This window comes from Anticarsia gemmatalis, chromosome 9, assembly GCF_050436995.1.
Source record: "Anticarsia gemmatalis isolate Benzon Research Colony breed Stoneville strain chromosome 9, ilAntGemm2 primary, whole genome shotgun sequence".
In the NCBI taxonomy this organism is placed as follows: Eukaryota; Metazoa; Arthropoda; class Insecta; order Lepidoptera; family Erebidae; genus Anticarsia; species Anticarsia gemmatalis.
This window is the reverse complement of record NC_134753.1, coordinates 10,000,001-10,013,465: the sequence shown is the minus strand read 5'-3', so window position 1 is coordinate 10,013,465 and position 13,465 is coordinate 10,000,001. Positions and strand designations below refer to the sequence as shown.

Below are 13,465 nucleotides of genomic sequence, written 5' to 3'. Positions count from 1 at the left end.
CTTAGGTATTAAACTGTTTTATTTTAAAACATTGTTTTTCTTTTGTTATTTTAATAGAATGCTAAAAATATACCTAATCGGGCTCCTTTATTATCATAAATAGTGATTATTTTGTTCGTCATTCTAATCGAAATCAATTTTTGTTCCATGAGCTCAGTCTTCATAAATTAGAATTTCTCTACTGCTCTACAACAAAACTAATTTGTGTGTTTAAACTAATTGTAAACTACTTTTTATGCGACTTTTTTTAACTAAGGGCGAGTTGTTCCCGTTATAGGTTAACAACAATCAAGTAACTGTGGAAAAAATCTTATGTAAATAAAAAAGGTGTGATATTTTGTACATGTATATTGTGTTATTACATTATACGCAAATACATATGAATTTATTAAAATAAAACAAATACTAACATGATGCCTAAAAAATTTGCTTCGGTTTCAAACGTAAAAATTTCTTTTATTACAGACGTTATTACAGATTATCCCAAGAAACTTGTATAATAAGATAAGATAGAGGCACCTCGCAACTTTTATTCTCATTTCATATTTTATTAGCTCTGTGCCGCTATCCTATTCCGCGGCGTGAGATAGTGAAAATTATTTATTTACACACTAATCTGCTTCAATTTGATGAGATCGTAGTGTTATGCGATCATCTTTGAACAGTTATAGTCTTATCTTTTAATGATACCAAGACGAAGTGGATTCGACAATTAGAAACCATTACTTTTTAAGTTGCTCCATTTAAAACACTGGTATTCAGCTACATCTGGTGAAACTGGAAGCCGACTCCAATGTAGTTGGAAGTATGACTAAGCTGATTGAGCCTGATTGATTTTTTTAACTATTGCGATGTATAATCTCGTAAAAATCCTATTGTTTAAGGAATTTGACATAGATTCCTAAATAATAACTGGTTGACGTAAAATATGTCAAACAGAAGAAAAATAATAATTATTCGTTTTAGTTAAATGGCTTTACAAAAGATTTCAAAATTACATATTATTATTTCACCGTTTTCAATACAACAAATCCGAAAAAAATACAAAAATCCCTACAAAAACATGTATACAGTACAAAACATAACTCAATAAACGAAAATATTTGAACAACAACGAAGTTTATAATCACAATAAATTATTCAAGTAACTATTACAGTTTCGTATACAGGGTGTTTGAGTCACGTTACTGTCAAAATGAATAGCTGTCGAGGGTTTCCGACTTATAAAATATTACAGGAATAATAACAAGTTGCGTTTCAATTACCAAATCTTGACATCGGCCAGTAATTTTCGAAACAGCTTTTATTTAATCGTGATGGTCACGAAACAAAATGAAAATTGTTTAGCCCTTGGATTTGAGTTGAGCTTGTATAGGGTGAGAATGTTGTTGTTTTCAATTAGGTAATTTATATTTAGTATTTTTCAAACCTTGCATGCCTTAAATTTTGTTTAATACATTTATCGAGGCCATGCAAAGTTCCCAACCCGCACTTAGCCAGCGTGGTAGACTCAAGCCCTAATCCCTCGTTTGGGAGGTGACCCTTGCCCTGCAGTGGGATAGTATTGGTAAAAAAAAAATTCATACCCGTTTCTGTCCCACTGCTGGGTAAGAGGCTATTATATTTATAAAACTCAGATATTACGATGTTCGTACGAACTGCAATATCACAACGGAAATAAGCGTTACGTTAGAGCTTTTACACTTACTACATATAGGAAAATACAATCCTATAATCAATATAAGTGTATTTTTCTTGTAACTGTAGTTTTAAATAAAGCTCTTTAAAGGGATTTATTTCATTTCCTTACGATTTTTTTCGTCGAGCACTCGAGAAAAGTCCCTACTATCTACAGTTAAATGTGTATTATAAACGAAACTAGACGATAAAATCTTTAAACATATATTTTTTTTAATATACTTCTTTCATCGAACAACATAAACACAAGCTACACAAGAACAAAATTTAAATCATACACAAGCTTTACAGAACATTCTCATAACAAATTCTGACGTCTCTCATAATATATTAAAGGGTTAGAACTCTTGTGATAGATTAAGAAAGGTCACTGACCTAACGTTTGATTACTAAGCTCTGCATGTAATATGTAAACTGTGGAATGTACGAGTCAATTGTAGTCACGAACATTACTTCAAGTTACAGTGCAATTTGAACTGACAAATTATTTGTTCAAGTGCATTTAGATTTTTTACTCATGTTAATTTTGTGCGTCTATGCAATTTCAAATTGGTTTTGTTTACTTGTGTTACTATGTTGTTATTTACTTATATTAAGAAAAGGGTATTTTTTCAGTTAGCATGAAGGAGAAGGTATTGTGGCATAAGTTTTTTCACTCAGCTTTATCGAATAGATTTTTGGATAGAGAGTTTGACATTAAGAATTTTCCACTGATCTGTTTTCGATACGAAATATTTTGACAGATCTCAACCGTCTGTATTTTACACACTTTATTTCAATTAATTATTTAAGTAACCCTAATGTTTTCCTTTTTAAATAACAATAACTTATTTTAAGAATGTGACTCATATTTTGAAAATATCGGCATCACCCAAAGGTAGGCTAAAGGAAGAAAATGCCTATGGCATTAGGTCCGCCCTGTGCATTGTATTAGCCTTACTTAAATAAGCTCAGACAAATTACTGTGAGTAACATTTTAGGCATCAATCTACAATAAATTTAACTAGCTTTTGCAGGATTTCAGCCACAATTATTACAGACTTTTACTCGAACAAAGCAATCTTTCAATCGGAAATAGTATTTCGTGATAGAGAGTAGTTTTTGAAGCAATTCCTACAACTAGTTTCAGACATGTATCTGATCTAAACTTAGCTTTGTTCCACGATTATATCGAGGTAGTAAATTAGGACTTTGGTAATTGTAATGTTTTTGTTAAGGAAATAACAACCTTATGATACGTGAAATAGAGAACATACTTGATAAAACTTTTAGTAAAAACGTAACCTATATCGAATGAAGTATCTTTTACCTTTTATCTTTTACCTTTTCCTAGAATTGACGGTCAAAGTTCTATCAATTAGCGAACCAAATACAGTTCACTAACGATTCATAATCGTCCTTGTTTCATACGGTTGTTGAGCTTTGAAATTGATATCATAGCACTCTCAACACATTTCATTTAGAAATACAAATAGTACCCAAGTAAGCGGAAATTATTGCATTTTTTTTAAATCTTTATGACGTCTCTGAGTTAGTTTATTTATTTTATAATTTCAACTACACCTACTAACAATTAAACTGAACTAACAAAAAACAAGCGACCTTAGTTGTCTTATAAAAAGAAATTCCAATAATTCAGCTAAAGAGAGAAGTTCGTCATTCTGTAGTACATCGCTGCTTTACGGGCTATTTAATACAACTGTAAAATTCACAATTTGCATACGACGGTAAAAGAGCGGCGATGTATTTTATATTGTTATTTTACACGCTTTTTATAGGCTGACGTTGACCGTGTATAGTTAAACGGCCGGAATGGAGAATCGTAATGTTAAGTGGGAAGGAAAAACTGCACGTACAGAGGGATAGAGGGTTAAAAAGCCCAGTTTAATTCCAACCCTTCAAGTAACCAGTACGTTTCTAACAAGCAAGTATTTTGTACATGGTGAGTTCTTTTAATTGTACGTAGAAGCCGCCCGCGGTACATTCCGCGTGGACTTAAGTTCTCAGCTGTCTTCCTTTTGGTCATAGCGTGATATTATATAGCCAGTAATCTTTCTCAATAAATGGTCATTAAATAAAAATATTTTTCAATTCGACCCAGCAGTTCTTGAGATAAGCGCGCTCAAACAAACGAATGAAGAAATTCTACAGCTTTATATTTTAGACTAGTTGCCCGCCCCGGCTTTGCCAGGGTTGCACCTAGATAGAGATACATAAATCATAGTAAACTATACACGTATAACAACCTCGAGAATCACTCTATCTATTAGCAAAAATCCAGTCAGTAGATTTTGAGTTTATCGCGCACAGACAGACAGACACGGTTAAGGGCACTTTATTTTTTAGTATATAGCGAAAGTAAAATTAACTAAACTAAGACATCGTTTTTAATGGAAGGTTCTTTTGCTTGTCTTTGGCTCTCGTTTGAAAGTGTTTAACTAGCTTGATGAAGTGGTTTTTGCATTATTTTATAAAGCACTTTACAATTTTATGTAGATTGTATTACTCTCTCGCATTTATGTATTGCGATGAATATTTTATTACGGTGCTAATGCCCTTTATCTGGTGATATTTTAACGAATTAAACTGAGTATTTAAACTATTTGCTATAGTCCAACAATTTGGTAGCGCCTTGTGTGCAAGACCCGCGACCAAAGAAGGTAACCGTACTTCAATCAAATATGGCCAGTTGAAAAATTTGGCTACATATTGTTTCAAACCTCAACAGCATGTTTCACTTTAACCGACACTAGGTACGCCGTTCGGATACATGCGACAATATATGGTCTCGTTCAGGTTATTACAATATTTTGTGTTTGGAATAATGTTATGTGGCCATATTTTTCGATTGGCCATATTTTGATCCAGGTTCTGAGTACAAAATTCAGAATTTAGAACACCAGTGACACGTAGGCTTATGCAGCTTAACGGTGGCATACAATTTTTAGTTATAATCTACATAAATCTTGCATGCAAAGACTACTAAGTTGTCAAACTATAAGTTGTCGTTAAGTCTGAATAAAGACTGATTTGAGTATTAATCTGTGATCTTTGAAACTGAGCTACACAAAGGCCTGTGAGATAGTTCTAGACTGATTGAAATGGACCATTGCCTTGCCAGATAGCAAGCGGATCAATTAATCAGTATATGGCCCTGTTACTCTATATTCATAGTTCTATTACGCCAGATTGCAATTTAGTTGAAACTGTCGAGAGACGTTCTTTGTGGGAGTTTTACGCGATCGATCTTGTACGTTGAGTATAAATGTAAGCTTTATTCAGTAGCGCAATTTTCTATAGTCGGTACTATCGACTATCGAGACATTAACCTTTAAAATGAACGGTAAAATTAATTCCTATGGAGCCCGCTAGAGGCACTGATCAGTGGCGCGATTGATTAGCTAGCTACCGATAAATTTTGTCTTTAATCGATAAAATTTGGCGCCTGCAGGAGACGCTGATCTTATGTCAGCGCCTCTAGCGGACGCAATAGAAACTATATTTGCGGTACATTTCAGACTCTTGATACTCGGTGGCAGACGCTGTAGAGAAAAACGCTTCATTTTTTCATAGAAAATTAATCGATAGATGGTAACGAAAAATCACGTAAAATATATAAAGTACTTAAAAACGATTTAACTAGCGGAGAAATAATACACGGTCTATTTATTTTTTACCTGAATAATAAAGTCTTTTTTTCTTTTACAGATCATGCTCAAATACCTTCTTCCAATACTGGCACTCTGTGCAATGACGTCATCACGTGGACTCTCCACCTGCAAACTGCGGGTCTACCTGGCTAGAGCAGAACAGATAGATGAAAACGGTCTAAGATGCTGGGACACTGTGAAAGTACCCGCTTGTGGTGGCCGGTGTGATTCTAGAGAGGTAGGTGTAAAACTATGTATGTTGTATCGACTTTGTAAGATATCTTTTCCTTATTATGTATCGCCTATGTAATGCTCACTAAGTAAGTATATGAATAAATATTGTTTATCAAAGGATCAGAAATTTAATACAAACATTTCAATATGTTCAAATTGTTGTTAAAATAAAGAAAGAGGTCTGCAATAACATATAAATTGGTAATATTACTGTAAAACTGAAATATCTTATAAATAGGTGAAAAAAGACCTTAATATTGCAGGAATAAAGTTCAAAACAAATAGCTAACTACAAGAACTTTCCGTCAACTTTTACTTCGACAAAATGTAACTTTGCTTTCATAAACGGCGACGGAACTTTGTTATATGAGTGGAAAGTCACTTGTTTGGCTTTCTTCTATCTATTGCCATGTCAACATAGCTAGTTGTACACTTATAAAACTAACGTCATCTATGTTATATTCTTTGTATATTACGTTTTTATGACAGCTTTCTCGGCGGGATTTTAATTAGGTATTCTTTCGTTGAAAATAATGGCCTTTCTTGCCAACACCCCATTTTCAAACTAGTGGAAGATTCAGTCACTGTAACGGCTATCGCAAGTCACAATTTCCGACAACTACCGCACAAAAACATTGCTCTTGTGTCGCGGAGACCTTTAAAAACATCTGATTCAAAGTAGAACCAGATCCGCAAGAACTATTTGTGGATCGCACAAATAATTGTTTCGTGTGGGAATCGGAACCACGACCTCCCGACGCAATGGTAGCGGCGTCCGGCGACCTTAACCATTGCTGCAAATTAAAATTATAAACCACATAAAAGTACCTTCACTGTAGCAAAAGATAAAAGTAATGTATTTGTCTTAAAAGTTTTATGATCAATACATATAAATAAATAAGCTGAGGAGAAATGCGTCTTAGAGGGTGTTTAAAACTTTATTCATTTTGAACGAAACTTTCAGGTTTTTGAAAAGACTTGCACTTGATGTGTTTAGTTCTAAGCATCAAAGTATAGCGCATTCATTTTTATAAAGCGTTTTTGAAATGAGATTTCTTTTTTTTACTTTTGACGAGAAACAATTAAATATTGAACTTTCTTTATGAGTAAAAAATTCTTGGAAATATTTAATTGAACGATGTTGTAATCAATCGTTTGAAAATTAATACTTTGGATAAATGATGAGATAACTATTGTAAAATGAAGAGCATTTTTTGTTACTAATAAATTACTGCAACTTGAATTATATTCGTTCTATAATATTATGACACAATGTTTGAACTATTTTGGCAGCTCAAAGTATTAAATAATTAGTTAAACATGCGCTAAAGAGAATGGACTGCATCTTCCGTTGGTAAAAAAAAATATTTAAAACATTCACAGAATTAAGTTGTTGTTATCGTTATGAAAGTTATCAAAATAGATTTTTTACTGCTTTATCTCGACGGTACGTTGATCTTTGTATGTAATTATGTTGAAACAAAGAATATTTATCAGAATTATTAGAAATTTATTTTATTATTTTAATCAAACAAGAATAAAATAAATTCGATACAGTACATAATCTAAAGCATTTATAGTTAGTACTCTTAACCGTAACCATAACCTTCTATACGACAAGATGTATGAATACATAATAATATATCAATAACGGGAAGTAGCAGCAAGAAGTATAATTTCTCTCTACGCTCTACCCCTAAGGGAAAATGCGTGATTTTATGAATGTATTCGAAAAAATATTTATTTACAAAAATCGTCACGTAGATAAATGATATTTGCGAAATAACAACAAAAGATTATTTAAACAATTACAAAGAGGAAGTATGTGAAGAGAACCGGAAATCGAATCGACCGGAACTTCCTTGATAGGGCTTTATTGAAAATTATTCGATGCTTACAAAGATTACAAGCGAATACATTTATTTTGCTGTTTGTGTTTTTTATACGTTTTTTAATGATTTTCCATTTACCTGTGAGGAAAGTTTATTTTTACGACAGCTTTTGTAATAAATACTGAACATATTTACCTTAACAATATCAGCGTTATTTTTTGTTATTAAAATTATATTATCACGAGTATCCCAGAAAGTTTTATTCCGAAAGACCTAAAGTCAGACAGTGTGGTAACAATTTATACTGTAACAAGACGATTAATGAAAACTTTAATTGAAATTTCAAATCAAATCGGGTTGTAACCCGCCCTGGTCGCCAAGCCAGTTGCTACCAGTGTGTGTTTGTGCGTTCGATTGCAACACGGAACAAGTCTTTGTGCGACCCACAAATATTTTCCTTTCACTCACAGACTTAGGGATAATCCATTGAAATTGAACATTTAATTCAAAAAGAGCATATATCTCATACATCTGTAAAGCGATATGTGTCCTTTTCGAAACTGCATTCAATTAAAGTTTTCATTAATCGTGTACGTGTAGTGAACGTGATGTTAACCAACCAATATTGAATGGTGTGAATTCAATTAGAGTTGATCACAGTTTTAATTTAAATCCAACTCATTACGACCGAAATTTACTTTTATTGACTTAATGACGAATTTAATCATTTGAGTCGTTTTATTTATGTTTTTAAGCAGAAATTAAATGTAATTTATACTTTTTAAATATATTTTTACGGGTCAAAATGCTCTGTTTACAGATCTTGAAAGGGGTATTAGTAGAGAAATTGTTTGAAGATTTTTTAGCGATGTAATAAAAGCTTTATATATCAACCGTGAGATACATTGTTACAACCGTGGTTAAATATGTGACAGTACATCGGCCGTTGCTCAAAATCTAACGTCTGCAAAGGAAAGATAGGTGTTTCAGCAGTATTTTTATTAAAAATATTGTGATACGAAAAGTATAAACAAAATAAAGAAGCAATTTTTTTTTTTTTTTTGACTGCCTCCGTGGCGCAGTGGTTTAGGTCGCCACGCCGATACCACTGCAACGGGAGGTCGTGGGTTCGATTCCCACACGGGACAATAATTATTTGTGCGATCCACAAATAATTGTTTCGGGTCTGGTTGTGCTTTGTGTCCGTTGTTTGTATGTTTGTAAAAGTCCCCGCGACACAAGAGCAATTCTTAGTGCGGGAGTTGTCTTTTTAAAAAAAAAAAAAAAATTCGAGTCAACAATCCGACAACTGATTCATCACATACGTGTACTTCTCAACAAATACTTATATAGATAAATTTACATCCATTTACAAAGTTATCCTCAAACTAACTTTCAACCTTATAGCAACACTGCCCCAACATCAAAAACGTTATCGTGTTTTAAATTAAACGTAGCCCACACGAAGCGAGCTCATAAACTCAAGTGGATGGTACACGATCTTTCATCGTAACTCATTATTTATTACTTGCAGTGGGTGAACTGAACAAATACTATCTGGTCCGGTGAGGGATTAATAATATGGTTGATATAGCGAGTCATTTTGTGATGTTTGAGTGCGTAATTGAATTAAAAATTAAGTTTGTTAGAATTTTTGTGAGTTGTGAGTTATAATTCGTCCAATTATCTACCACCGGTACTATTAAACACTGATTTACATACTGATATTTTATCATTTAAAATGTGCTACAATATAATTCTTACGGCGCCCGCTAGGGGCGCTGATCAGTTTTTCATACAAAATTTCTCGATAGCTAGCGGAATGTCGATAGGCTATGGTGATTGAGATTTGCGTTACAGGGTATAAATACTTAAAGTAGTTGAAGAGATTTAAATCATCTTTATCCCAAAGTTTATGTAGTCGTACAGAGAATTTGTTTACATTTTTACCTCAGAGAAAGATAAAAGCTAAAATAATTATTTCAAACGACTTTATCGAGCGCGAGTTAACCCACCAATAACATAACCATTCCCAAAATGAGTTATTAAATACAAAATAGATTTCAAATATAAATTTCCGGAAAATTTCTCCATTATTCAACATATTCATGCGAATGACTGTCAATATGCCTAAAATTCTCGGTATTTTTCATCGAAATAAAAGCATTAATAAAATACTTTTCATTATACGTTGCTATTGTATGTTGAGAAATGTAAATGTCGACATTGAGATCATATTATTGTCTCTTCATAAATGAATATTCAAAATCACTATCGATCACGAATGGATTCGGTTGACAATTTCTTTATTTCTATAAAAATACTCTCGCTCTAAGAATTGCTCTTGTGTCGCGAGGACTTTTACAAACGTACAAACAATGGACACAAATTATAACCAGACCCGAAACAATTATTTGTGGAACGCACAATTAATTGTCCCGTGTAGGATACAGATTCATTTCAGTTTTGCAAACTTTTATCAATTGTGTTGGTTTCATATGAAAAAATAATAGAAACTAGTTCAAATTCCTACGTTCAATGTACACAGTCGGGTAAACACCCAAATGATTCAAAGTTACCCAAGTTGACTGTACTATTTCTTCTCTCGCTTACGGCATAAGTACTGTGCAGTATAGTAATAAAATTTTCAAGAAAACTGGACCAATGTCAATAATTTAATGATTGTGCAAAGTTACAGTAGTTCAATACAGTACAAATTAAAGGAGCGAAACCGTCTATACATTTACTTAGTAAAACAAAGGGCACTCAAATATGAATGATTTCTTTGTTAGCTCCTGACTCTTTGCCAAAAACCTTATTTTATTCTCTGATTAGTAGTTACCTTTAGAGTTTAAAAGTGCTGATATGATTTGACGGCGTCTTTTAAAAATGAACGTTACAAAGGGATGGACGTTTTTTGAACAAAGAATGTAAGACAAGATAATAGTGAAATGCTACACCGAAATTTTGTTATTTTCTGAAGTTTCTTTGCATTTTTAAGCAAATAAAAAAGGGTTTTTCTAATTAACATTTAGTACTCGACAAGTAAGTGTCATATCTATAAGTTTTAACACTTTATGTCAATAGTAAGTTATTGATATCTATACTAATACTAGCTGACCCGCGCAACTTCGCTTGCGTCACATTAGAGAATCATAATTTTCCCCGTTTTTGTAACATTTTTCACTGGTACTCTGCTCCTATTGGTCGCAGCGTGATGATATATAGCCTATATCCTTCCTCGATAAATGGGCTATCTAACACTGAAATAATGAAATGAACGCGCTAAGCTCAGGAACTACTGGTCCAATTTGAAAAAATATTTCAGTGTTAGATAGCCCATTTATTGAGGAAGGCTATAGGCTATATTATTATCATCACGCTACGACTAAAAGGAGCAGAGTACCAGTAACAAAATGTTACAAAAACGGGGACAATTTTGACCCATTCTCTCTTACGTGACGCAAGGGAAGTTGAGCTAGTTATAAATAATTACGAGGTCATGTCAACTAAATGCCGGGTTTATGCTTAACTATTGATCGGAAAAGTACCATATTAGATATTTTTTTTATTCTTTTTATTACTTTTAAAATATGAAGCCCTATTTAATGTCGATATAAAAAGAATAAAAACATGTAGAGAACTCGACACAGTACTATTAAAAGTTTCTAATAGTACTTCCTTTTAAATTCATCTAGCGAATATAAAATATTGAATAATTCATAAGATATGACTCCAGCTTATTTATTGCCATAGTATCAAAAGGAGAATAAAATCAGTGAAATCCACAATCGTGCGCTTGAGCTGTACGAAATACTTTAATAATATTTTTTGTAGATACGTTAATAAAAAAGGGCTTTTATTGAAAAGTAAAATCTTGGAGAAGCGTTTTCCCACATAAGCTGGTAATTTTGAGGATAACGTAAGAGTTGGTACAGAGATATAACATGACACTTAGATATTATGATGAAAGTGTTTTGCAATAACTATTCGCTATTACATGAAATAGTGAGACAGCCCACGAGAACGAAACATAACCTTATTTGTAAAACTTATCAAAGGCTTTATTTAATTTCACCCTCAGTACATTACAAAATACTATTATAATTAATGGATTTAAATCTACAAACCGGCTAACAAAACAGTCCCTATTTCTATAGTATTTTCTGATGGTTAATCTATACTAATATTATAAAGCTGAAGAGTTTGTTTGTTTCATTGTTTGTTTGTTTGTTTGAACGCGCTAATGTCAGAAACTACTGGTCCGATTTGAAAAATTATTTCAGTGTTAGATAGTCCATTTATCGAGGAAGGCTATAGGCTATATATCATCACGCTACAACCAATAGGAGCAGAGTAGCAATAAAAAAAATTACAAAAACGGGGAAAATTATGAGCCATACTATCTTATGTGACGCAAGCGAAGTTGCGCGGGTCAGCTAGATTACTATGTTTTGATTGTCCCAATACCAAAACTAAAGCGCACAAGCATGGCCATTTCTATAAGTTAGTCGGACGCCAAAATATTTTGGCTAAAAATCATCCTTTCAGTTGCCAACGAGAACACATTGATATAAACCAGTACTAATATATTATTCCTAGAGCCGGCAGCGTCTGATATTTTCATTTGTATTGTGTAAAGTGTGTAATCACTCACGATGCTCGCTTGATGTATGTTTGTTTGTAAGACAAGTTTACTTGGCATTTTAAGCAGTGGTTTTGAAACTGTCTTTGCAGAACTTTGTACTAAAATATTGTATGCATTCTCTCTTTCTGTGTTTCTCTTTTTTATTTTGTGGTACTACGATGCTGCTAACGCGTTTTTTATATGAATATAATAATATATTAGATAGTGATCAGATAATAATATCAAAATATTTATAAATTTATATAATAAATTAAAATTCACGATTGTGAAAATACTCCTAAAGTAAATACAAAGTGCAGGGAAAAGAATTAATTAAAAGTGACGAATTATTTGTGATGTAAATATTTATTAAAGGATTAGTTTTTTCGATTGTCAGCTCTGTATAGGCAATGATTCTAGGTATCTTAAATAAAATACATGCACAATAACGCTATAGGTTCGTTTACTCGATGTCAATGGCGATGATCCGCTTGCTTTAAGAAATTTGCTTAGAATCTTCACAAACATAATTTTCTACTTCCTAAGGCAATTTTTTCCTACAGATTTCAGACTGGGAGTTTCCCTTCAAGAAGTCTCATCATCCGGTGTGCGTGCACAGCGCTCGTCGGCCGCTCACCACTCATCTTCGAAACTGTGATTCTGGCGTTGCACCCGGCACTGATGTATTCCAATTTGTTGCCGCTGAAGACTGTCGCTGCAAGGTAAACTTATTAACTTTATTACTGTTGTTAATAAAGTTAACAAACATAACACAAATAAAAACTGTGATATGCTAAGTACACACAGATTTGACATCGGTTTGGTCTGCGTTTGTTTGACAAGTGTGTGTGCTTTACGTACTTTTAAAAAAAAATTGCTATCAATTGTTGCTACATGTACCTTAAAGCATAATGTTTCCTTAGAGCATTACACCTTTACAACGTCAAACGAGAGTACTAAAACGTGAACTATTGAATGAGACTAGCTAAGGTTAAATTTACTATACTACTTGGCATGCTTAAACTATATCACAACAAGTTAAAGATATTTATATCACGTCAAAAGTATTACCACGTAATACATCAAAATTGCAATGTAGAATAACGTCATGCTTGACGTTCACGTGCATGACGCTGCACTCGACGTGTAAACAATGTCATACACAAGTGACGTGAGCTTCACACGTCTGTTTTTGTCCCGATACGGTAAACTTTACTTCTATAAATATATATGGTAAAACCAATGGAGAGTTAATTTGGAGGTTTACTATTCTTTTTTACACGCGCTACAGAGTCAGTATTTGAACCTTATGTTGTAAATATTATTTAAAGGCATATTCGTGAAATTAATAAAGCAGCATGACACAAATGAAGCAGAAAAATTGTGTGGGGGTCGTTGAAACTTTCGTTCTTTGGACTTTGCAA

The 13,465-nt window shown here is 33.0% G+C and overlaps 1 protein-coding gene across 1 annotated transcript in view; it reads left to right on the top strand.

Moving 5' to 3' along the window:
* The first annotated feature begins 3,586 nt into the window (after positions 1 to 3,586).
* LOC142975602 (thyrostimulin beta-5 subunit-like) overlaps positions 3,587 to 13,465 on the top strand; it is a 15,563-nt gene continuing 5,684 nt past the window's right edge. The window contains exons 1-3 of the mRNA XM_076118547.1: positions 3,587 to 3,640; positions 5,407 to 5,586; positions 12,605 to 12,763. Coding sequence (XP_075974662.1) covers positions 3,638 to 3,640; positions 5,407 to 5,586; positions 12,605 to 12,763 — 342 coding nt within the window. The 5' untranslated portion in view covers positions 3,587 to 3,637. The remainder of the gene's footprint in view (positions 3,641 to 5,406; positions 5,587 to 12,604; positions 12,764 to 13,465) is intronic.